Source organism: Nerophis ophidion, linkage group LG02, assembly GCF_033978795.1.
Source record: "Nerophis ophidion isolate RoL-2023_Sa linkage group LG02, RoL_Noph_v1.0, whole genome shotgun sequence".
NCBI lineage: Eukaryota > Metazoa > Chordata > Actinopteri > Syngnathiformes > Syngnathidae > Nerophis > Nerophis ophidion.
The window spans coordinates 65,575,953-65,599,443 of record NC_084612.1 but is presented as its reverse complement, the minus strand read 5'-3'; the positions used below and the strand labels follow the sequence as shown (position 1 = coordinate 65,599,443).

Genomic DNA, 23,491 nt, shown 5'->3' with positions numbered 1-23,491 from the left:
GTGGTAAGAAAATAACTTAGCAACACATGCTATCATACAGTATCATTAAAAGTTAATTTTACCCCTTCTCTAATTGTTATTTTTTTGCATAGTTCCCTTATTTGTTTAATGTTTAAGATCACAGTAGTTACACTATAATGCCAAAAGTATTTGGCCACCTGTTTGACTTGAAGTGACATCCCATTCCTAACCCATGGGTTCAATATGACACCTTTTGCAGCTATTACAGCTTCAACTCTTCCAGGAAGGCTGTCCACAAGGTCACGGAGTGTGTTTATAGGAATTTTCCACCACATTTAAAAAAGCGCACTGGTGAGGTCACACATTGATGTTGGTCGAGAAGACCGGGCTCTCAGTCTCCGTTTTAATACATCCCAAAGGTGTTGTATCGGGTTCAGGTCAGGACTCTGTGCAGGCCAGTCAAGTTCATCCACACCAGACTGAGTCATCCATGTCTTGCTTTGTGCACTGGTGCACACTCATGTTGGAAGAGGACAAGGCCCGCTCCAAACTGTTCCCACAAGGTTGGGAGCATGGAATTGTCCAAAATGTTTTGGTATCCTGGAGCTTTCAAAGTTTATTTCCCTGGAACTAAGGGGTCAAGCCCAACTTCTGAAAAACAACCCCACACCTTAATTCCTCCTCCATTAAATTTCACACTCGGCACAATGCAGTCCGAAATGTACTGTTTTCCTGGCAACCTCCAAACCCTGAGTGGTCCATCAGATTGCTAGATGGATAAGTGTGATTCATCACTCCAGAGAACGCGTCTCCACTGCTCTATAGTCCACTGGCGACCTGCTTTATTTAAATCACTGCATCCCACGCTTTGCATCGGACTTGATGATGTATGGCTTAGATGCAGCAGCCCGGCCATGGAAACCCATTCCACAAAGCTCTCTGAGTACTCTACGTGGGTTAATTGGAAAGTCCATATGAAGTTTGGAGCTCTGTAGCAACTGACTGTGCAGAAAGTCTGCAACCTGTTTGCACTATGCGCTTCAGCATCCGCTGACCCCCCTCGGTCAGTTTTTACGTGGCCTACCACTTGGTGGCTGAGTTGCTGTTGTTCCCAAACTCTTCCATTTTCTTATAATAAAGCCGACAGTTGACTTGGGAATATTCAAGAGCGAGGAAATGTCACGACTGGATTTGTTGCAAAGGTGGCATGCTATGACAGTTCCATGCTGGAAATCACTGAGCTCCTGAGAGCGGTCTATTCTTTCACAAATGTTTGTAGAAACAGTCTCCATGCCTAAGTGCTTGATTTTATACACCTGTGGCAGGGCCAGGTGATTAGGACACCTGATTCTGATCATTTGGATGGGTGGCTAACTACTTTCGGCAATATAGCGTATCAGACTAAGACAACCCAACTAAACATAAGATGCTTTTTTTTTTTAAAATGGTTCAGAGCCACAGTACCTAGCCCTGTGTGAAAAAGTTATTGCCCCCCCAAAACTAATAACTGTTTGGGCTACCATCAGCAGCAACAAGTACAATCAATGCGAACCCACACCAAACAAGAACGACAAACACATTTTGGGAGAACATCCGCACCGTAACACAAAATAAACACAACAGAACAAATACCCAGAAACCGTTGCAGCACTATACCTCAACCTCCTCATGCTCTCTCAGGGAGAGCATGTCCCAAATTCCAAGCTGCTGTTTTGAGGCATGTTAAAAAAAAAAATAATGCACTTTGTGACTTCAATAATAAATATGGCTGTGCCATGTTGGCATTTTTTTCCATAACTTGTGTTGATTTATTTTGGAAAACCTTGTTACATTGTTTAATGCATCCAGCGGGGCATCACAACAAAATTAGGCATAATAATGTGTTAATTCCACGACTGTATATATCGGTATCGGTTGATATCGGAATCGGTAATTAAGAGTTGGACAATATTGGAATATCGGCAAAAAAGCAAATATCGGACATCTCTAATGTTCAGCCTTTTGTGTCAAGCAGCTCAGAAGCAGAAGAGTTATGTTGTTTTGCCTCCATTTGCAGGAATTGTTGCACATACCGCCAGTTTTGCTTTGCTTCTCTAATCCGTCTCTTGTGCTCCAGATTAGGACTGCTTTGTAAAAGACACCTCTGGCTTTAAAAAAAGTAATAAAATAAAAAATGTATTCACAGCTAAGAATAGAGTAAGTCAGACCTGTTTGCAGGGTAGCTCACACCGCACACATACAGTTCTAGTCGCTCGCTGCCGTTTCCTTCTACAAACCCCGTTTCCATATGAGTTGGGAAATTGTGTTAGATGTAAATATAAATGGAATACAATGATTTAAAAATCCTTTTCAACCCATATTCAGTTGAATGCACTACAAAGACAAGATATTCGATTAACTCATAAACTTGATTTTTTTCTTTTTGCAAATAATAATTAACTTAGAATTTCATGGCTGCAACACGTGCCAAAGTAGTTGGGAAAGGGCATGTTCACCACTGTGTTACATCACCTTTCCTTTTAACAACACTCAATAAACCTTTGGGAACTGAGGAAACTAATTGTTGAAGCTTTGAAAGTGGAATTCTTTCCCATTCTTGTTTTATGTGGAGCTTCAGTCGTTCAACAGTCCGGGGTCTCCGCTGTCGTATTTTACGCTTCATAATGCGCCACACATTTTCCATGGGAGACAGGTACCCGCACTCTTTTTTTACGAAGCCACGCTGTTCTAACACGTGCTTAATGTAGCTTGGCATTGTCTTGCTGAAATAAGCAGGGGCGTCCATGAAAAAGACGACGCTTAGATGGCAACATATGTTGTGCCAAAACCTTCATGTACCTTTCAGCATTAATGTTGCCTTCATAGATGTGTAAATTACCCATGCCTTGGGCACTAATGCACCCCCATACCATCACAGATGCTGGCTTTTGAACTTTGCGTCGATAACAGTCTGGATGTTTCGCTTCCCCTTTGGTCCGGATGACACCACGTCGAATATTTCCAAAAACAATTTGAAATATAGACTCGTCAGACCACAGAACACTTTTCCACTTTGCATCAGTCCATGTTAGATGATCTCGGGCCCGGAGAAGCTGGCGGCGTTTCTGGATGTTGTTGATAAATGGCTTTCGCTTTGCATAGTAGTGCTATTCTATTCTATTCTATTCTATTCTATTATTTTGCTTTGCATAGTAGAGCTTTAACTTGCACTTACAGATGTAGCGACCAACGTATTTAGTTACAGTGGTTTTTTGAAGTGTTCCTGAGCCTATGTTGTGATATCCTTTAGAGATGGATGTCGATTTTTGATACAGTGCCGCCTGAGGGATCAAAGGTCACGGTCATTCAATGTTGGTTTCCAGCCATGCCGCTTCCGTGGAGTGATTTCTGCAGATTCTCTGAATCTTTTAATGATATTATTGACTGTGGATGTAAATTTCTTGCAATTGCACTTCGAGAAACATTGTTCTTAAACCGTTTGACTATTTGCTCACGCAGTTGTGGACAAAGGGGTGTACCTCGCCCCATCCTTTCTTGTGAAAGACTGAGCATTTGTTTGGAAGCTGATTTTATACCCAATCATGGCACCCACCGGTTCCCAATTAACCTGTGGGATGTTCCAAATAAGTGTTTGATGAGCATTCCTCAACTTTATCAGTATTCATTGCCCCCTTTTCCAACTTCTTTGTCACGTGTTGCTGGCATCAAATCCTAAAGTTAATGATTATTTGCACCCAAAAAAAATGTTACCAGTTTGAACATCAAATAAGTTGTCTTTGTAGCATATTCAACTGAATATGGGTTGAAAATGATTTCATTGTATTCCGTTTATATTTACATCTAACACAATTTCCCAACTCATATGGGAACGGGGTTTGTACCTTTTGCACCGCGGCCTAAAAAAAAAAAAAAAAAAACCCAGGGAGGCTTTAAAAATAATCCCACTTTACGGGCGGAGGGAGTGAAAAAATAGATTGCGGCGAGCTGCTTTTACGACTTCATGGCGCATAACATTTATATTTCTGCGGCGCCCTGTTTCTGATTAGCCTCGCCAGGCTGATTTTTGTCGTTGTCAGTCATTGAGTTCCCCTTCACGCTAATGAATGCTGGATGCAGGCGCACACACTGGCTAATGAGCTTCTCTCCCTCTGTTCCTTCCAACCTTCTAGCCTGCATTTAGCATCTGTGCTCGCATGTCTCGTGTTTTTCATCAGGATTTTCTGTTGACATTAAAAGCCTGTAATGATCGGGCATCTACCAGCTCATCACTGGCCTTCCCTTCGCCGTGGCTGAAGGCAAGAGATGCTTCATTCGGGACGAGGCTGGTTCGGCCCTTTCTGCCGGCCTCCGAGCCACGGCCGCTTGTCTGCTGTCTCATTGTGCTGAAGCACAGGCCCGGCTCTGTTCCACTGGCTGATGAGCAGAAGCCACCGTGCTGCTCTCAGTCATGGGTGGACGCACATGCACTCGCACACTCACACGTTGATGGAACAACGTCAGTGCATTGCTGCCATTCCTTTCTCACACCCATGTGCTACTCGTCTGAATACCTTCAAGCTCAATGTCTGCGGAACCTCTAAGGCAGGGGGTCGGGAACCTTTTTGGCTGAGAGAGCCAAAAAGCCAAATATTTTAAAATGTATTTCCGTAAGAGCCATATAATATTTTTTTTTTTACACTGAACACAACTAAACGCGTGCATTTTTAAGTAAGACCAACATTTCTAGAATATAATAGGTCTCTTGTTCTTTGTAATAACATTGTTATTCTCGAGCTAACTGTGGAGGGGGGCGTGGCCTGCGGGCCTGCAGCGAACTGGGGTGTGCCGGGACCGGCCTCGAAATCAGCGACAGGTGCGTAAATGGCCAACCTGGCCCTTGTTATCTAATCACCTGTCGCTCTGTTATAAGCAACAGCCAGGAGGAGAGACGGGGTTGGGGCTGGAGCCAGAGCGCGAGCGAAAAAGAAAGAGAAAAATTACAATTGCTGGAAAGCAACTGAGAGACTTATTGAAAAATAAAACAATATTGTAACCCTGAAACAGGCTCTCATGTTGGTCCTTGGTGGTCTGGCAAGCCCCACACTAACCAAGAATAAATAAATAACTTCTTACCATTAACGCAAATTCTTGAACGGGTGCGGTAGAAAACAGATGGATGGATTGAAAATGCATGAGAATGTTTTATACTTTTAACACTGTGATTACAAGTGGAATCATTCATTACTTATCATATTAAGCAATGTCAGCTAAGATTTATCCGAGAGCCAGATGCAGTCATCAAAAGAGCCACATCTGGCTCTAGAGCCATAGGTTCCCTACCCCTGCTTTATGGCAAGGGTGTCAAACTCAAATACAGAGTGGGCCAAAATTTTAAACTGAACAAAACCGCGGGCCAAGGTTGAACAAATTAACCTTTTAATAGGGACCCAACCAAGTTTTACATTGAATATTGAACAAGCGAGACTTATATAACTTTATAGTGACATGCAAAATCGAGTTTCAAATAATACTAATAATAAAAAAATAGCAATGGCATATCAAATCAAATTTAAATATAAATTGAATGCCTCTTTTCTATTTGCAGCCTTCTCAGGCAAATATCAAAATAAACTTTTCCCACAGGCTAATAATACATTTTTATATTGTAGCGTCCAAGAAGAGGTCGTGCTGCAAGGGGTTCTGTGTATTTGTTCTGTTGTATTTATGGTGTTTATGATGTTGTCCCGAAATTTGCTTGTCATTCTCGTTTAGTGTTGGTTCACAGTGTGGCGCATATTTGTAACAGTCTTAAAGTTGTTCATACGGCCACCCTCAGTGTGACCTGTATGGCTGTTGACCAAGTTTGCATTGCATTAGCGTGTGTGTGTGTAAAAGCCACATATGTCATGTGACCAGGCCGGCACGCTGTTTCTACGTAGGAAAAGTGGACGTGACGAAAGGTATTAGAGGATGCTTGAGGCAGTGCCTTTAAGGCACGCCCCCAATATTGTTGTCCAGGTGGGAATTGGGAGAAATTTGGGAAAATGGTTGCCCCCTGTGATTTTCTTAAGGGGCACTGAAATTTGGGAGTCTCCTAGGAAAATGGGGGGCGGGGGGTTTACCAAGTATGAGTATTAGCGGTGAATAAGGTGTTACAGTGACACCGCCGCTGTATAAAACCGGCGGGCCAGCTCTAATGTTAATTTGATATTGCCTCAAGGGCCAAATGAAAATACATGGCGGGCCAAATTTGGCCCACGGGCCAGAGTTTGACACCCATGCTCTAAGGCCAAACAACGTTTTTTTTTCCAGGATGCTGGTCCAATTTCCTCAAGATTGTAAATCCGACTGAGAATAATAGGCCCCGTTTAGCAATAAGTTGCTAACTTTTCCTCTTATCTTTCTTCCCAAGAGATTTTCAAAGAGGAGTCCATTCAAATTCATGACATGTTCTTAAACACCCAAATTGTTCCCACCTGCTGTTTTTTAAGTTGCTGAATGTCAAATGGTCAGCGCGTGCACGTAATAACCTGTCCATCAGTAATAACAGTCCCTGATAACCTGGACCAAATCAAACCGTTAATTGCTTTTTTTTTTTATTGTTGAATTTGCATTGCCTCACATTACTTGATTCTCATTTTGTTCATTTATATTTTGATTTTATACAAAGTGACATTTTGTGTTGAAAATGAAAATAAAGACATTTAAAAATATATTTTTTAAGAAATCTTTTCTTGCGGCTCAGCCTCACCCAGGCTCTGCATCCAGAGGCCCCCAGGTAAATTGAGTTTGAGACCCCTGATCTAGATGATGGGAGGATTTAGACATAGATTGAGAAGTTGTTCATCTGTGACATTCAATTCATACCCAGAGATGGAGACAAACACACACAACCAAAGACAGCGTCAGCAATAACTTATTTAACTCTTTGTGTGGCTCATGTTCAAAGGCCTACTGAAACCCACTACTACCCACCACGCAGTCTGATAGTTTATATATCAATGATGAAATATTAACATTGCAACACATGCCAATACGGCCTTTTTAGTTTACTAAATTGCAATTTTAAATTTCCCGCGAAATTGTTGAAAAGGTCAGTATGATGACGCGTGCGTATGACGTCTCGGGTTGTAGCGGACATTATTTTCCAGCCCGATCCAAGCTATAAGTAGTTTGCTTAAATCGCATAATTACACAGTATTTTGGACATCTGTGTTGCTGAATCTTTTGCAATTTGTTCAATTAATAATGGAGAAGTCAAAGTAGAAAGATGGAGGTGGTAAGCTTTTAGCCTTTAGCCACACAAACAAAGCCGGTGTTTCCTTGTTTAAAATTCCCGAAGGTGCAGCTTTACTATGGATCAGAGCGGTCAAGCGAACGTGGAACCCGACTACATGTCAACCGGCAGTTTTCGGTGAGAAAATTGTGGTAATAAGTCGGCTCTTACCGAAGACATCAGCGGAGCTTCCGTCCTGCTGCAGCTGCGTGACTTTCCTCAGAGACTCTGGCGGGCGTGGCCACACCCCACCGACTTTCAGGTACTATTTAATCTCACTAAAACACTAGCAACACAATAGGCAGATATGGGATTTTCCAGAATTATCCTAGTAAATGTGTCTAATAACATCTGAATCGCTCCCACTGCAATCGCCTTTTTTATTCTAGTACTTCACTCTAAATTTCCTCATCCACGAATCTTTCATCCTCGCTCAAATTAATGGGGAAATTGTCGCTTTCTCGGTCCGAATAGCTCTTGCTGCTGGAGGCTCACATTATAAACAATGTGAGGATGTGAGGAGCTCCACAACCAGTAGACGTCACGCGTACATCGTCTACTACCTCCGGTAAAGGCAAGGCTTTTTTATCAGCGACCAAAAGTTGCGAACTTTATTGTCGATGTTCTCTACTTAGTCCTTTCAGCAAAAATATGGCAATATCGCGAAATGATCAAGTATGACTCATAGAATGGACCTGCTATCCCCATTTCAATAAGAAAATGTCATTCCAGTAGGCCTTTAATTCTTTATGTACACGGGCAGATATGGACATCCTATTAGTCGTTTTCAAAGTAAGAGCAGGGATTGTACAGTAAGCTGTCGTTTTATTATGTTTGTAGTTTGTATTGATTGTTTAGCACTTAGCAATAGCGCTACATCATACTATAGTAAAAAAAAAAGCTGGATCTGTTTAGCAGAGCTTCTTGAAGTTGTAGCTCATCCTCCTCATATTCAGTATCAAAAATATAAGTTTCTGGACCATCATTTGTCCCAAAGTAATCGTTATTGGCTCCCACAAAGTCTGGTTGTTGCATTGTTGTTGCTGATGAAGAAATCTGTGGTTCCTACCTCTATGTCACGCAATGACGTGCCTGGCTAGGTCATTATCTCTTACAATGGCTCGGGAATCTCTTTTAGATTGATACTATTTTGATCATATCTATTTACTCGCAGTCTTTGTAGGTCTTTTGTTGTCGTAAAATCAGATATGATAACAGCTTCAATGAAGAGGCAACATGTTTTCCACAGTACTGGTAAGATGCTGCTGTATAGGATTCCCCAACATAGTTTAGTTGTGTTATAAATGCAATGACAATAAAGCACCTATCATATCGTATTTTACGCTATTCCACCTATAAAGCCCTCTAAAAAAGTATCCAAAAACTGCCAACAATACTTTATGTACAACTTCTGACCTGAATATTAAAGGCCTACTGAAAGGAGATTTTCTTATTTAAACGGGGATAGCAGGTCCATTCTATGAGTCATACTTAATCATTTCGCGATATTGCCATATTTTTGCTGAAAGGATTTAGTAGAGAACATCCACGATAAAGTTCGCAACTTTTGGTCGCTAATAAAAAAGCATTGCCTGTACCGGAAGTAGCAGACGATGCGCGCGTGACGTCACGGGTTGTGGAGCTCCTCACAACCTCACATTGTTTACAATCATGGCCACCAGCAGCGAGAGCGATTCGAACCGAGAAAGCGACGATTTCCCCATTAATTTGAGCGAGGATGTAAGATTCGTGGATGAGGAAAGTGAGAGTTAAGGACTAGGGAAAAAAAACAAAAAGACGAGGGCAGTGGGAGCGATTCAGATGTTATTAAACACATTTACTAGGATAATTCTGGAAAATCCCTTATCTGCTTATTGTGTTACTAGTGTTTTAGTGAGATTATATGGTCGTACCTGAAAGTCGGAGGGGTGTGGCCACGGGTGTGGTGACCGCCAGTGTTCCTGTGGGAAGCCACGTTTCTCGACGAAGCAAGGTAGCCAGGCTGAGATTTTTTTTCCCCCCCTCCTCCACAGTGTAAGCATCCGATGGTCGGGGGCGGCTGGTGTGAGGAGGCAAGAGAGTCCACAGCTGCAGGAAGAACGACGCCAACTCTCCGCTCATGTCTACGGTAATTGCCGACTAATTGCCACCATTTTCTCACCAAAACCTGCCGGTTGACATGTGGCAGAGAACCATGTTTGCTTGACCGCTCTGTTCCATAGTAAAGCTTCACCGTCAGCTTTCGGGAATGTAAACAAGGAAACACCGGCTGGGTTTGTGTTGCTAAAGGCGGCCGCAATACACCGCTTCCCACCTACATCTTTCTTCTTTGACGTCCCCATTATTAATTTAACAAATTGCAAAAGATTCAGGAACACAAATGTCCAGAATACTGTGTAATTATGCGATTACAGCAGACTTCTTTTAGCCGTGTGTGGTGCTGGGAGAACATGTTCCTCCACCGGTGACGTCACGCGCACACGTCATCATTCCGCGACGTTTTCAACAGTATACCTCGCGCAAAATTTAAAATTAGGACAAGGCGGGTAAGAGAAGTCGGCAAGTCAGATTCATAACTTCAAGACAAGGATTGGCTCTAAGGGCAGGGTGGGTCTGGCTCGGGTGCAAAGTGGGGCCCCATCGCCGAAACCTGCCAGCCGCCAGAGCAAGCATGTGTGTTCCTTACGGTTGTTTTAAGTTTTCTAGTTGCCACATTTTCTGTGCATCACCAGTCAATAGTGTGTAAATAATAGGCCATTTATCTATTCACACAATATATTACTTTCAATTGTTTCCACGTAAAAAAACAAACATCATTCTTAGCAGTCGGGCCACGATCATTTACATAAATTCCTACATTTTTCATCCGATTCAAACTGTTCAAAATCCAAAATATTCAACCTGTTCAAAATTGTCTGCTCTATAACAATTTTTTTTAAAATTTCCAGTTTTCCGGGACATTTTCCCCATTCACAATGAATCATCCATTTTTTAAACTTCCGTAATTCCCACAGTTTTCAACCTATTGAAACCATTCCAACATCAACACATTCCACTCATCCAACTAACACTTTCCCAGGTTCCGAACCAAATTCCGTTTTTTTCCTGGAAATTCAAACTTTTCAACATTCAAACCATTCCAACATTCAAACTATTCTTACATTCATACTACATTCTGTCAGCGTTTCACTTCAACTTCAGCATTGGAGCATTCCCACATTTTTCATCCGATTCAAACCGTTCCCACTCCAAAATATTCAACCTGTTCAAAATTGTCTGCTCTCCAACAATTCGACAAAAATTCCCAGTTTTCCGGGACATTTTCCCCATTCACAATGTATTATCCATTTTTTAAATTTCCGTAATTCCCACAGTTTTCAACCTATTGAAACCATTCCAACATCAACACATTCCACTCATCCAACTAACATTTTCCCAGGTCCATAACCAAATTCCGTTCTTTCCTGGAAATTCAAACTCTTCAACATTCAAACCATTCCAACATTCGAACTATTCTTACATTCATACTACATTCTGTCAGCATTTCACTTCAACTTCAGCATTGGAGCATTTACATGCACTTCCTTCAGGAATTGCCTCATCTAGTTATTGTGTAGTTTTGACTTTACTTTGCCCAAACAATTATGTATGTCATGAAAAACAATAAGATATTAGCTTACATACTGTGTTGATATTGCTACCCACAATAACACTGCTGCTCACACGGTCACTAAGGTGGGCACTATGTTTGACAGATCAACTTAATGTGTATTATATTTATCCATGATAGCATTTTTGTTGTAAATTGTGAGGTGTGTGTGTTAAAATCATAGTTGTTTTTACAAATGACAGATGTGAACAAGAGCATGTATTGTCTTTGTGTGATAATGTAAATGAGATGAGGTTGTATTGTACAGTTGTGATCAAAATTATTCAACCCCCACACAATTTTGGTGTTTTAGCAAGTTGGACATTTATTCCGTATTTTGTTTAAAGTCATATCAAATAAAGATGCATTAAATAGACAAATGCAACTTGAATTAAAACATTATATTTTGTAACATACCAAAACAGTGTCATTTCTCTTAATATCTCATTGACAAGATTATTCAACCCCTTGAAGATCATAACTCTTGAGAACAGAATTTGAATAAGGCCTTTTCAATGAGGTGTTGAAAACACCTCTAGATGTGATTAGAACCATAACGAGCAACAATTAAACTGATTGAAAAAGACTGTGACGCTCAGTTTCTTGTAGATTGTCAATGGTGTATTTGCAACATGGTGAAGTCCAGGGAGTGATCAAAGAAGTCAAGAGAGGAGGTAATTTCTCTTCATAAGAAAGGATATGGATATAAGAAAATAGCAAAGATATTACACATTCCAAGAGACACAGTTGGGAGCATAATTCGCAAGTTTAAAGCTAAAGGCACAGTGGAAACACTACCTGGGCGTGGTAGAAAGAGGATGCTGTGAAGCGTACAGTGGTGAAAACCCCCCGGGTAACAGCTGAGGAACTACAACAGGACATTGCAGAGGGGGGAACGCAGGTTTCGTCCCAGACAATAAGGCGCACACTACGAGATGAAGGCCTCTATGCCAGAACTCCAAGGCGCACCCCACTTCTGACTACCAGGCACAAGGAATATAGACTCCAGTATGCCAAAAATCATCTGGACAAACCCCAAAGGTTTTGGACAACTGTTCTATAGAGTGATGAGACAAAACTGGAACTCTTTGGGCCTATGAATCAACGTTATGTCTGGAGGAGAAAAAAATGAAGCTTACAAAGAGAAGAACACCTTTCCTACTGTTAAGCATGGTGGGGGGGCTGTTTCTCTGCCTCAGGTACCGGGAATCTCCAGCGCGTTCAAGGCATTATGAATTCTATTTCCTACCAGGATATATCAGCTCCAGATGTCATGAAGTCAGTGACGAAGCTGAGGCTTGGGAGACGTTGGACCTTACAACAGGACAACGATCCCAAGCATACCTCCAAATCAACATCAGACTCTGGAGTGGCCTTCACAGTCACCAGACCTAAATCTTATAGAAAACCCGTGGTGGGACTTGAAGAAGGCAGTTGCAGCACGCAAGCCCAAGAATATGAATGAACTGGAAGCCTTTGCCCAAGAGGAATGGGCTAAAATACCTGTAGATGGTTGCAAGAAGCTTGTGTCCGCTTATGTATCACCTTTGAAGGATGTCATCACTGCCAAAGGGTGTTCTACTAAGTACTAAAGATGCATGTAACTAGGGGGTTGAATACTTTTGTCAATGAGATATTAAGAAAAATGTCCTTTTTTGGTATTTTGTAAAATACAGTGTTACAATTTAAGTTGCATTTGTCTATTTGACACATCTTTATTTGATATGACTATAAACAAAATACGGAATAAATGTCCAACTTGCTAAAACACCAAAATTGTGTGGGGGTTGAATAATTTTGATCACAACTGTATATTAAGTATGTGTCCATGAAAGGGCATTTAATGACTTTTCTTAATTGGATCACGTGATATGGTATGATTTAGGGATGCACCGAATAATCGGTAACCGAATATATTCGGCCGAATATGGCAAAAAAAAAGCCACATTCGGCCTTTGGTGGAATGAGTTAAATACAAAGCTGAATAGTGGCGTGTGACGCAATGACGCAATTTTTGGACGCGGTGACGCAATCAACCAACATGCAGTGACGCGGTCACGTTGTAACCCGGCGCCTTCGGAAAAATGTCAGCAGTGTGGAGATATTTTAAAGTGTCGGAAAGTGACAAAAGTATTGCAGTTTGCAACGAATGTTCAGCCAAACTGTCTGGAGGAGGTGCCTCGTGGCCGACGTCTTTGAGAGGACGAAAACGTTTGCGACTGACAGTGCCAAAGCAAACGGAATTACAAAGGTCATGGAGTTTATGGCTTTGGATGATCAACCGTTTAGTGTTGTGGAGGACATTGGCTTTCGGATACTCATGGAGCACATTGAGCCCCGTTACATGATACCGAGCAGACGGTATTTCTCTGATGTGTGGTCTTTACATTGTGTGTGTGCTGTTTACATTATTAGCCTGTTGTGTTGGCTACCTGTATAAGTTTATGAGGTTACAAGCACAAACTTATTGAGATTTAGTGGGGCCTCTGTTTACATTATTAGCCTGTTGTGTAGGCTACCTATATAAGTGTATGACGTTACAAGCACACACTTAATTGAGATTTAGTGGGGCCTCTGTTTACATTATTAGCCTGTTGTGTAGGCTACCTATATAAGTGTATGACGTTACAAGCACGCACTTAATTGAGATTTACTTGAGCCTTCTGTTTACATTATTAGTCTATCTAGGGACGGCGTGGCGCAGTGGAAGAGTGGCCGTGCGCAACCCGAGCGTCCCTGGTTCAATTCCCACCTAGTACCAACCTCGTCACGTCCGTTGTGTCCTGAGCAAGACACTTCACCCTTGCTCCTGATGGGTGCTGGTTGGCGCCTTGCATGGCAGCTCCCTCCATCAGTGTGTGAATGTGTGTGTGAATGGGTAAATGTGGAAGTAGTGTCAAAGCGCTTTGAGAACCTTGAAGGTAGAAAAGCGCATGTTTTGTTTTAAGGCCTAATATAAGTGAAAAACGTTTTGCTTTTTTTGAAAAGCAAAGGCTACTGGAATATTAAAAAAATGTCAATATTCAATAAAAATTTACTTTATTTAAAAAAACATGTCTAAAAATGTATTCTAGGCTATTTATGCAATATGAAAAAAATTGTGAAAAGCTGCATTCATTATTCGGTATTCAGCCAAGCGTTTAAATTTTATTCGGCTTCGGCCACAAATTTTCATTTCGGTGCATTCCTAGTATGATTTTATTGTAATAATTTTATTGCAAGATTTTTGTATCCCTTTAATTTAGGTAGCCAGGGACTGCAGATGGAAATGAGCTATTTAGCTATAATTTTGTACAAAACATATCTGCCTTTGAGCTTAATGTTTCTGTGCATTGTCCCTTCAAATAAAGACTAAACTATAACACTAACCATGTAAAAATAAAATACAAATTACAGTGGCTTCACGGTGGCAGAGGGGTTAGTGCGTCTGCCTCACAATACGAAGTTCCTGCAGTCCTGGGTTCAAATCCAGGCTCGGGATCTTTCTGTGTGGAGTTTGCATGTTCTCCCCGTGAATGCGTGGGTTCCCTCCCGGGTACTCCGGCTTCCTCCCACTTCCAAAGACATGCACCTGGGGATAGGTTGATTGGGAACACTAAAATTGGCCCTAGTGTGTGAATGTGAGTGTGAAAGTTGTCTGTCTATCTGTGTTGGCCCTGCGATGAGGTGGCGACTTGTCCAGGGTGTACCCCGCCTTCCGCCCGATTGTAGCTGAGATAGGCGCCAGCGCCCCCCGCGACCCCAAAAAGGAATAAGCGGTAGAAAATGGATGGATGGATAACAGTGATATCGGTATCGGCCAATCTCCCTCACGAACCATCCTTAATACACAGTTGACACCGGAACGGATTACTTTACTATGGATTCCAATGGAGAAAAAAAACAAAACATTCTAAAGTCAAAAGACTTTACTGTAAGGATAGAACCTGCAGCAAAAAGCATGTGTAATGTGAGCAGGCATGCAACCTCAGCCTCAGGTGTGTGTGTTTAGCGTATATCTGATGGCGAAGGTTTCATGTTGCAAAAACATCAATGTGGGCATCATGTTGCCGAGCTGTTGTTGTTGTGTAGGAATCAGGTGCCACGGTCTACCTCCTTGTGTATTTTGGTGTGGGTTGCAGAGGAGCTGTAGGCGCGCCCGTGTGTGTGTGTGTGTCTCTCTGCGGGGAACAATGCTGTAGGTGTTTGTGGAAGTGGGCGGGGTCAGGGTGCAGCGGCGTAGCCAGGTGTGTGTTTGGAGCTGGAGGCTGGAGGGCCGCCTGTAGTACCTTGTTAGTCACAGTGTTGATTGCCAGCGTTGGAGAGGCACTTCCAGAGATCATACACTCCATTCCCAAAGACTCCGACTCCAGGCTGTACGGCGTAGAAGCCTGTGGGGGTTGGGTATGGGGGGTTGGTGTCGGGGTGAAAACATAAGCCGACGTTAGCCAATTATTAAACACGCAGCATCGCAGAGCAGGTTGGATTTGTTGTCAAGTCCTGTGATGCCATCCAGACCAGGCGCTTTATTTAGGTCACATTTGAACCGCGGTTCCCCCGGAAGACAAAAAGAGACAGCCCTCATCCCCAAACCGCACCTCCCACCCGAAACACACACACACACGGATAACTCTCGCGCAAAAAACTGCTTACTGTAAGAGGATTGGCTGCCAACAATACCATTTTTAATTCACGATAAACAGTAAATGAGATTTGCCTAACTCACAGCTTCTTAATGGAATTTCTTCTCGGGAAATGGACAGGGGAGAGGAGAGAGAAGAAATATTCATTTGTACGCTCCAAAAAATGAAATCTAAGTAAGATTAAATATCTAAAATAAGGGTGATATTTGCTTATTTTCTGTCTGATAAGATCATTCTTCTCATTAAGCAGATTTTATGTTACCGTTTTACTTGTTTTAAGGGGTTCGGTCCTAAGTTATCTCAGTAAGATATTACAGCTTGTTGCTGAGATTTGATGACCTATATTGAGTAAAACATGCTCGAAAATAGAATATCAACTGTGTCATCAACACTCTTTTTTTAAAGTAATAATTTCTTACTTCAAGCATGAAAAAAAAAAAAATCAAACAGTTATCTATGTCAGTGGTCCCCAACCACCGGCCGCAGAAGAATTTTTTATTAAAAAAAATATATAAAGATATATTTTTTTTAAATTAAATCAACATAAAAAAATACAATATACACTTACAATTAGTGTACAACCACAAAAACCTCCCTTTTTCATGACAAAAACGTCCCTTTTTCATGACAACCAAAGAAAAAAAACAAAAAAAACCCGGACCCCCCACCTCCCCGGGCCGCGGGACAAATCATTAAGCGTTGACCGGTCCGCGGATAAAAAAAGGTTGGGGACCACTGATCTATGTAATGAAAAACAATAAGAAATTACTCACATACTGTGTTGATATTGCTACCAACAATAACACTGCTGCTCACCCGGTCACTAAGGTGGGCACTATGTTTGACAGATCAACTTAAAGGCCTACTGAAACCCACTACTACCGACCACGCAGTCTGATAGTTTATATATCAATGATGAAATATTAACATTGCAACACATGCCAATACGGCCTTTTTAGTTTACTTAATTACAATTCTAAATTTCCCGCTGAGTTTCCTGTTGAAGACGTCGCGGAATGATGACGCGTGTTTGTGGCGTTATTGGTTGGAGGGGACATATTAGCCCAGCACCACTTACGGCTAAAAGTCGTCTCTTTTTATCGCGCAATCACACAGTATTTTGGACATCTGTGTTGCTGAATCTTTTGCAATTTGTTGAATTAATAATGGAGAAGTCAAAGTAGAAAAATGGAGGTGGGAAGCTTTTAGCTTTTAGCCACACAAACACAAGGTGTTTCCTTGCTTAAAATTCCCGGAGGTGAAGCTTTACTATGGATCAGAGCGGTCAAGCGAACATGGAGACCGACCACATGTCACCCGGCAGTTTTTGGTGACAAAATTGTGGCAATAAGTCGCCTCTTACCGGATATCAGCGGAGCCAGCGTACTCATGCAGCTACCATGACTTCTCTCAGAGACTCTGGCGTCAAAACACCCGTGGCCACACCCCTCCGACTTTAAGGTACTATTCAACTCACTAAAACACTAGCAACACAATAGGCAAATAAGGGATTTCCCAGAATTATCCTAGTAAATATGCCTTAAAACATTTGAATCGCATGCCCTCGACTTTTTTTTTTCTTTTTTTTTTCTAGGCCTTCACTCTAAATTTCCCCATCAAATTAATGGGGAAATTGTCGCGTTCTCGGTCCAAATAGCTCTTGCTGCTGGTGGCTATGATTATAAACAATGTTCAGATGTGAGGAGCTCTACAACCAGTGACGTCACGCGCACATTGTCTGCTACTTCCAATAAAGGCAAGGCTTTTTTATTAGCGACCAAAAGTTGCGAACTTTATCGTAGATGTTCTCTACTAAATCCTTTCAGCAAAAATATGGCAATATCGCGAAATGATCAAGTATGACACATAGAATGGACCTGCTATCCCCGTTTAAATAAGAAAATCTCATTTTAGTAGGCCTTTAATGTGTATTATATTTATCCATGACAGCATTTTTGTTGTAAATTGTGAATGTGTGTGTGTTAAAATCATGGTTGTTTTTACAAATGATGACAGATGTGAACAAGAGCATGTATTGTCTTTGTGTGATGATGTAAATGAGATTTGGTTGTATTGTATAATAGGTATGTGTCCATGAAAGGGCATTTTATGACTTTTCTTAATTTGATTACGTGATGTGGTATGATTTTATTGTAATAATTTTATTGCATGATGCAATGAGTGTAAGTCGCACCTGCCGAAAATGCATAATAAAGAAGGGAAAAAAACATATATAAGTCACACTACAGTATAAGTCGCATTTTTGGGGGAAATTTATTTGATAAAACCCAACACCAAGAATAGAAATTTGAAAGGCAATTTAAAATAAATAAAGAATAGCGAACAACAGGCTGAATAAGTGTACGTTATATGACGCATAAATAACCAACTGAGAACATGTCTGGTATGTGGTCAACATATTTAAAATAAAAACTAAATAAGATAAGGCTCAGAATGGTTTCTTAACAAAACCTTTCTACATATAAAGTGCTTTTTTTGATTGATTGATTGATTGAGACTTTTATTAGTAGATTGCACAGTACAGTACATATTCCGTACAATTGACCACTAAATCCAAACTTGGTAGCCAGAGGATATATGGGCTTATTGTTCTTCCACCATAGAAGTGGGTCAAAATCTAGTTTTTATGCAATACAGCAACCCCCTGCGAACCCGAACGTGACAAGCGGTAAAAAACGGATGGATGGATGGTCTTAAATCTGCTGCTATAAAAACATTTGTTATTGCTTCAGCCCTGCCTGACTCGCCGAGAAGAGGCTGCTTGAATGCGGTGGTGACGCTTCAAAGGAGTTAGCATGTTTGACGTGTTGACAGAAGCATACCCCACTGCTGCTGAACAATGTCGACAAACCTCCGTCCTCCATTGTTGTATCGCACCACGCAGCCAAAGTGTTCCCAAACGGGAGATATTTACGAGGCAGGAGGGTCTTCCAGCTCTGGCTTTTGCATGTTGTCCTACCCCGGTCGCGGCTAGCCTGCCGTGCGTTGTGCCTCGCTCTGCATTGTTTACACAACCTGCGGTGCTCTAACTAATATGTCCGTGTGGAAACTCGTTCGGTACACCTCTGAACTGTACCGAAACGGTTCAATACAAATACACGTACCGTTACACCACTAATGTATGCTACCATTCTTAACACAACCCATACGGAGCGCCACATACGCCATGTAGGTGTTTTTATTTTTTTTAACATGACAGTATTTTTCTTTCCATGTTTACAGTCAAGAGCGTGTCAGGTGTTTTATGCCGTTTCAACATCAATGCGATTATCTTGCGCGGAAATTTGTCCCCCCCCAAACCACGGTTTGATCTTCCATGTGGACTCTGCTCAACCACATCGTAGGAAGCCTTCTCGAGGTCGCACTGCTGGGAGGGCCCGAGGCCGTGTTCAATCTGAGCGGCTCACACTGCCCCGCTGGACGAAAGGGATCCATAATTAAAAAGCTCAAGGGTGCCACTTCTGCATTAATTGATGTTTGTTGCAAAAACAGAGTACAGAATATTGTGTGTGTGTGTGATGGCTGCTGGGGGGCATCGTTCATTAATAAGGTAGCCACTTGATGACAGGCCAGAGAGAGGCAGTTATGTAAACTATACTGCGGATAAACTTTCACCGACAGTGTGTTTGTATAAAGAATGGTCAGTAGAAGTATAATACATATTCATTAGGCTGGATGCTGACTGAGACAGTCACATATTGACGAAATTAGAATCCTAAAAAAAAAAAATCGATGGCGTACAAAAATTGGATACACATAATTATCATGTCAGCCTGGGCGATATGGCTTAAAAACAAAATTTCAGATTTCTCTAACAAAAAAATGTTTACCGTATTTTTCAGACTATAAGTCACAGTTTTTTTCATAGTTTGGCCAGGGGTGCGACTTATACTCAGGAGCAACTTATGTGTGAAATTATTAAGACATTACCGTAAAATATCAAATAATATTATTTAGCTCATTCACGTAAGAGACTAGACGTATAAAATTTCATGGGATTTAGCAATTAGGAGTGACAGATTGTTTGGTAAACGTATAGCATGTTCTATATGTTATAGTTATTTGAATGACTCGTACCATAATATGTTACGTTAACATACCAGGCACCTTCTCAGTTGGTTATTTATGCATCGTATAACGTACACTTATTCAGCCTGTTGTTCACTAATTCTTTATTATCTTTAATATGTCCGTGTGGAAACTCTTTCGGTACACCTCCGAACCGAACCGAAACCCCCGTACCGAAACGATTAAATACAAATGCACGTACCGTTACACCTCTACATTACACAAAACATGTAAGTGTAAAAAAAAAAAACATCAACTTTATGATTTGTACATTTTCAGAATGTATTGTTTTATTTTTAAACAATAAATATGTTTTTGAAGTTATTGTGACGTGATTTTACTAGTCCGGCCCACTTGGGAGTAGATTTTTCCTCCATGTGGCCTCCGATCTAGAATGAGTTTGACAGCCCTGGTCTAACAACACCAAGACTCCTAATGTCAATCAAAACCCAGCATTTTCATCTTTGTAAAAGGTATTTGTTAGGGCTGCAAATCTTTGGGTGTCCCACAATTCGATTCAATATCGATTCTTGGGGTCACGATTCGATAATATATCGATTTTTTCGATTCGACGCGATTCTCGATTCAAAAACGATATTTTTCCAATTCAAAACGATTCCGTATCCATTCAATACATAGGATTTCAGCAGCATCTACCCCAGTCTGCTGACATGCTAGCAGAGTACTTTATTTAAAAAAAAAAAAGCTTTTATAATTGTAAAGGACAATGTTTTATCCACTGATTGCAATAATGTAAATTTGTTTTAACTATTAAACGAACCAAAAATATGACTTATTTTATCTTTGTGAAAATATTGGACACAGTTTGTTGTCAAGCTTATGAGATGCGATGCAAGTGTAAGCCACTGTGACACTATTGTTCTTTTTTTACATTTTTATAAATGTCTAATGATAATGTCAATGAGGGATTTTCAATCACTGCTATGCTGAAATTAGAACTAATATTGATACTGTTGTTGATAATATCCATTTTTGTTTCACTACTTTTGGTTTGTTCTGTGTCGTGTTTGTGTCTCCTCTCAATTGCTCTGTTTATTGCAGTTCTGAGTGTTGCTGGGTCAGGTTTGGTTTTGGAATTGGATTGCATTGATATGGTATTGCTGTGTAGTGGTTTGTTGGATTGATTAAAAAAAAAAAAATAACATTTTAAAAAACTTAAAAAAAAAAAAATAAAAAAAAATAAAAGAGAATCGATTCTGAATCGCACAACGTATTCGAATCGATTTTTTCCCACACGCCTAATATTTGTATATTGTCACTTTGGACTATTAAAGGCCTACTGAAATGAGATGTTCGTATTCAAACGGGGATAGCAGGTCCATTCTATGTGTCATACTTGATCATTTTGCGATATTGCCATATTTTTGCTTAAAGGATTTAGTAGAAAACATCCACGATAAAGTTCGCAACTTTCGGTGCTAAGAGAAAAGCCCTGCCTCTACCGGAAGTCGCAGATGATGACGTCACACGTATGGGGGCTCCTCACATATTCACATTATTTTTAATGGGAGCCTCCAACAAAAAGTGCTATTCGGACCGAGAAAATGACAATTTCCCCATTAATTTGAGCGAGGATGAAAGATTTGTGTTTGAGGATATTGATAGCGACGGACTAGGAAAAAAAAACGATTAAAAAAAAAAGTTAAAAAAAACAAAAAAACTCGATTGCATTGGGACGGATTCCGAAGTTTTTAGAGACATTAACTCGGATAATTCTGGGAAATCCCTTATCTTTCTATTGTGTTGCTAGTGGTTTAGTGAGTTAAATAGTACCTGATATTCGGAAGGGTGTCTCCACGGTTGTCTTGAAGCGCAGTGTCTCAGGGGAGTCGACGGCAGCTTTATGGACGGCACAAGCTCAGCTTTTCTCCGGTAAGGACTGACTTTTTAACCACAATATTCTCACCGAAACCTGCCGGTTGACATTTGGTAGGGATCCATGTTCGCTTGACCGCTCTGATCCATAGGAAAGTTTCACCTCCAGGAATTTTAAACAAGGAATCACCGTGTGTTTGTGTGGCTAAAGGCTAAAGCTTCCCAACTCCATCTTTCTACTGTGACTTCTCCAATATTAATTGAACAAATTGCAAAAAATTCAGCAACACAGATCTCCAAAATACTGAGTAATTATGCCGTTCAAGCAGACGACTTTTAGCTGTGTGTGTGTGTGCAGCGCTCATATTTCCTTAAAACCCGTGACGTCTTGCGTACACGCCATCATTACACGACGTTTCGAAGACGAAACTCCCGGGAAATTTAAAATTGTAATTTAGTAAACTAAAACGGCGTATTGGCATGTGTTGCAATGTTAATATTTCATCATTGATATATAAACTATCAGACTGCGTGGTCGGTAATAGTGGGTTTCAGTAGGCCTTCATGTACACACGCAAAGTGTGTTTTTAAACCTTTTCTGAGGCCTCTAACTTTTTAGTGGTTTGTGATGTGGTTTGTGCAGCCCTTTGAGACACTAGTGATTTAGGGCTATATAAATGAACATTGATTGATTGATTGAACTATTAAACGAACCAAAAATATGACTTATTTTATCTTTGTAAAAACATTGGACACAGTGTGTTGTCAAGCTTATGAGATGCGATGCAAGTGTAAGCCACTGTGACACTATTGTTCTTTTTTAAAATTGTTATAAATGTCTAATGATAATGTCGATGAGGGATTTTTAATCACTGCTATGCTGAAATTATAACTAATATTGATTCTGTTGATAATATCCATTTTTGTTTCACTACTTTTGGTTTGTTCTGTGTCGTGTTTGTGTCTCCTCAATTGCTCTGTTTATTCCAGTTCTGAGTGTTGCTGGGTCAGGTTTGGTTTTGGAATTGGATTGCATTGTTATGGTATTGCTGTGTAGTGGCTTATTGGATTGATTAAAAAAAAATCTATTTTAAATAAAATGAGAATCGATTCTGAATCGCACAACGTATTAGATTTGATTCGTATTTGAATCGATTTTTTCCCACACCCTTAGTATTTGTGTATTGTCACATTGGACTATTAAGTACCTAATGTTGCAGCTTAAGAGTTTTTGGCATCACACTTACCCGCTCTCCAGACCGTGGCCTCTTCTTTGGCCGAGTGGGCAGGGCGTCCTCCTTCGGGTTAGTATCGATGGCCCAGTAAGAGCCCTGCGGAGGAAAGTTGAGATCTCTGTGAGTGCATAACAACCTCAACAAATGGCTTTCTGGGGGTGCTTGCTGAAGTGTCAATGGAGCATCGGCCTTATCTGGCAGCATTTCACTTAAAAACAAAAACTTATAATAATATGGCCATCTGCCTCTGCTGCGGTCCAGTCGGCACCGTGCCTTGATGTGATTTTCTGTGGGCGGGCTGTCAGGTGAAAAAGATTTAGCCCCCTCTGTGCCTGCTTTCCTGAGAGATGCTGCCGCCGCTGGTAAGATGCTAAGCTCTTCCTAGAGCGCTGCTTTCTCAGCCTCGGGTTCGTGATGCACGCTTGCCAAGACCGAGGAAGGCTCCTTCAAGCCCAGAAACTGAAGCGGCCCCTGTGTTTTTCTTGCGAGGCTAATCAAGGAGAGAACAGTGGGGTCTGACTCTGGGGGGGCTGAATCTTGCAATTCCACAGCCCGACCGGATGCATTATTTATCTTTGCATTCCAACACATTCCATTTATTTTTCTCCTCCGAGCACAAAGCAAGGCGGTATACAATTGCTAAAATTGACAAATCTATTCATGTGAGCACCCTTTGAGGAAAAAAGAGGACAATTCATATTGACCAGGCAAACCCCAAAAGAAAATTCAGAAAATTAAGACTATTTCCTGCAAATGTGTGCATTTCTACACTATATTTTACCTTTAGATTTATTCTCGGACAGTGTGGCGCATTTGGGAGAGTGGGCGTGCCAGCAACCTGAGG

General features: G+C 41.1%; 1 protein-coding gene across 1 annotated transcript in view; it reads right to left on the bottom strand.

The window, feature by feature from the left end:
- The window catches only part of foxj3 (forkhead box J3), a 348,227-nt gene that overhangs the window by 70,064 nt on the left and 254,672 nt on the right, over nt 1-23,491 (bottom strand). The window contains exons 4-5 of the mRNA XM_061888811.1: nt 22,660-22,743; nt 15,134-15,235 (exon numbers count right to left, since the gene is read on the bottom strand). Of these exons, the coding sequence (XP_061744795.1) occupies nt 15,134-15,235; nt 22,660-22,743 (186 nt within the window). The remainder of the gene's footprint in view (nt 1-15,133; nt 15,236-22,659; nt 22,744-23,491) is intronic.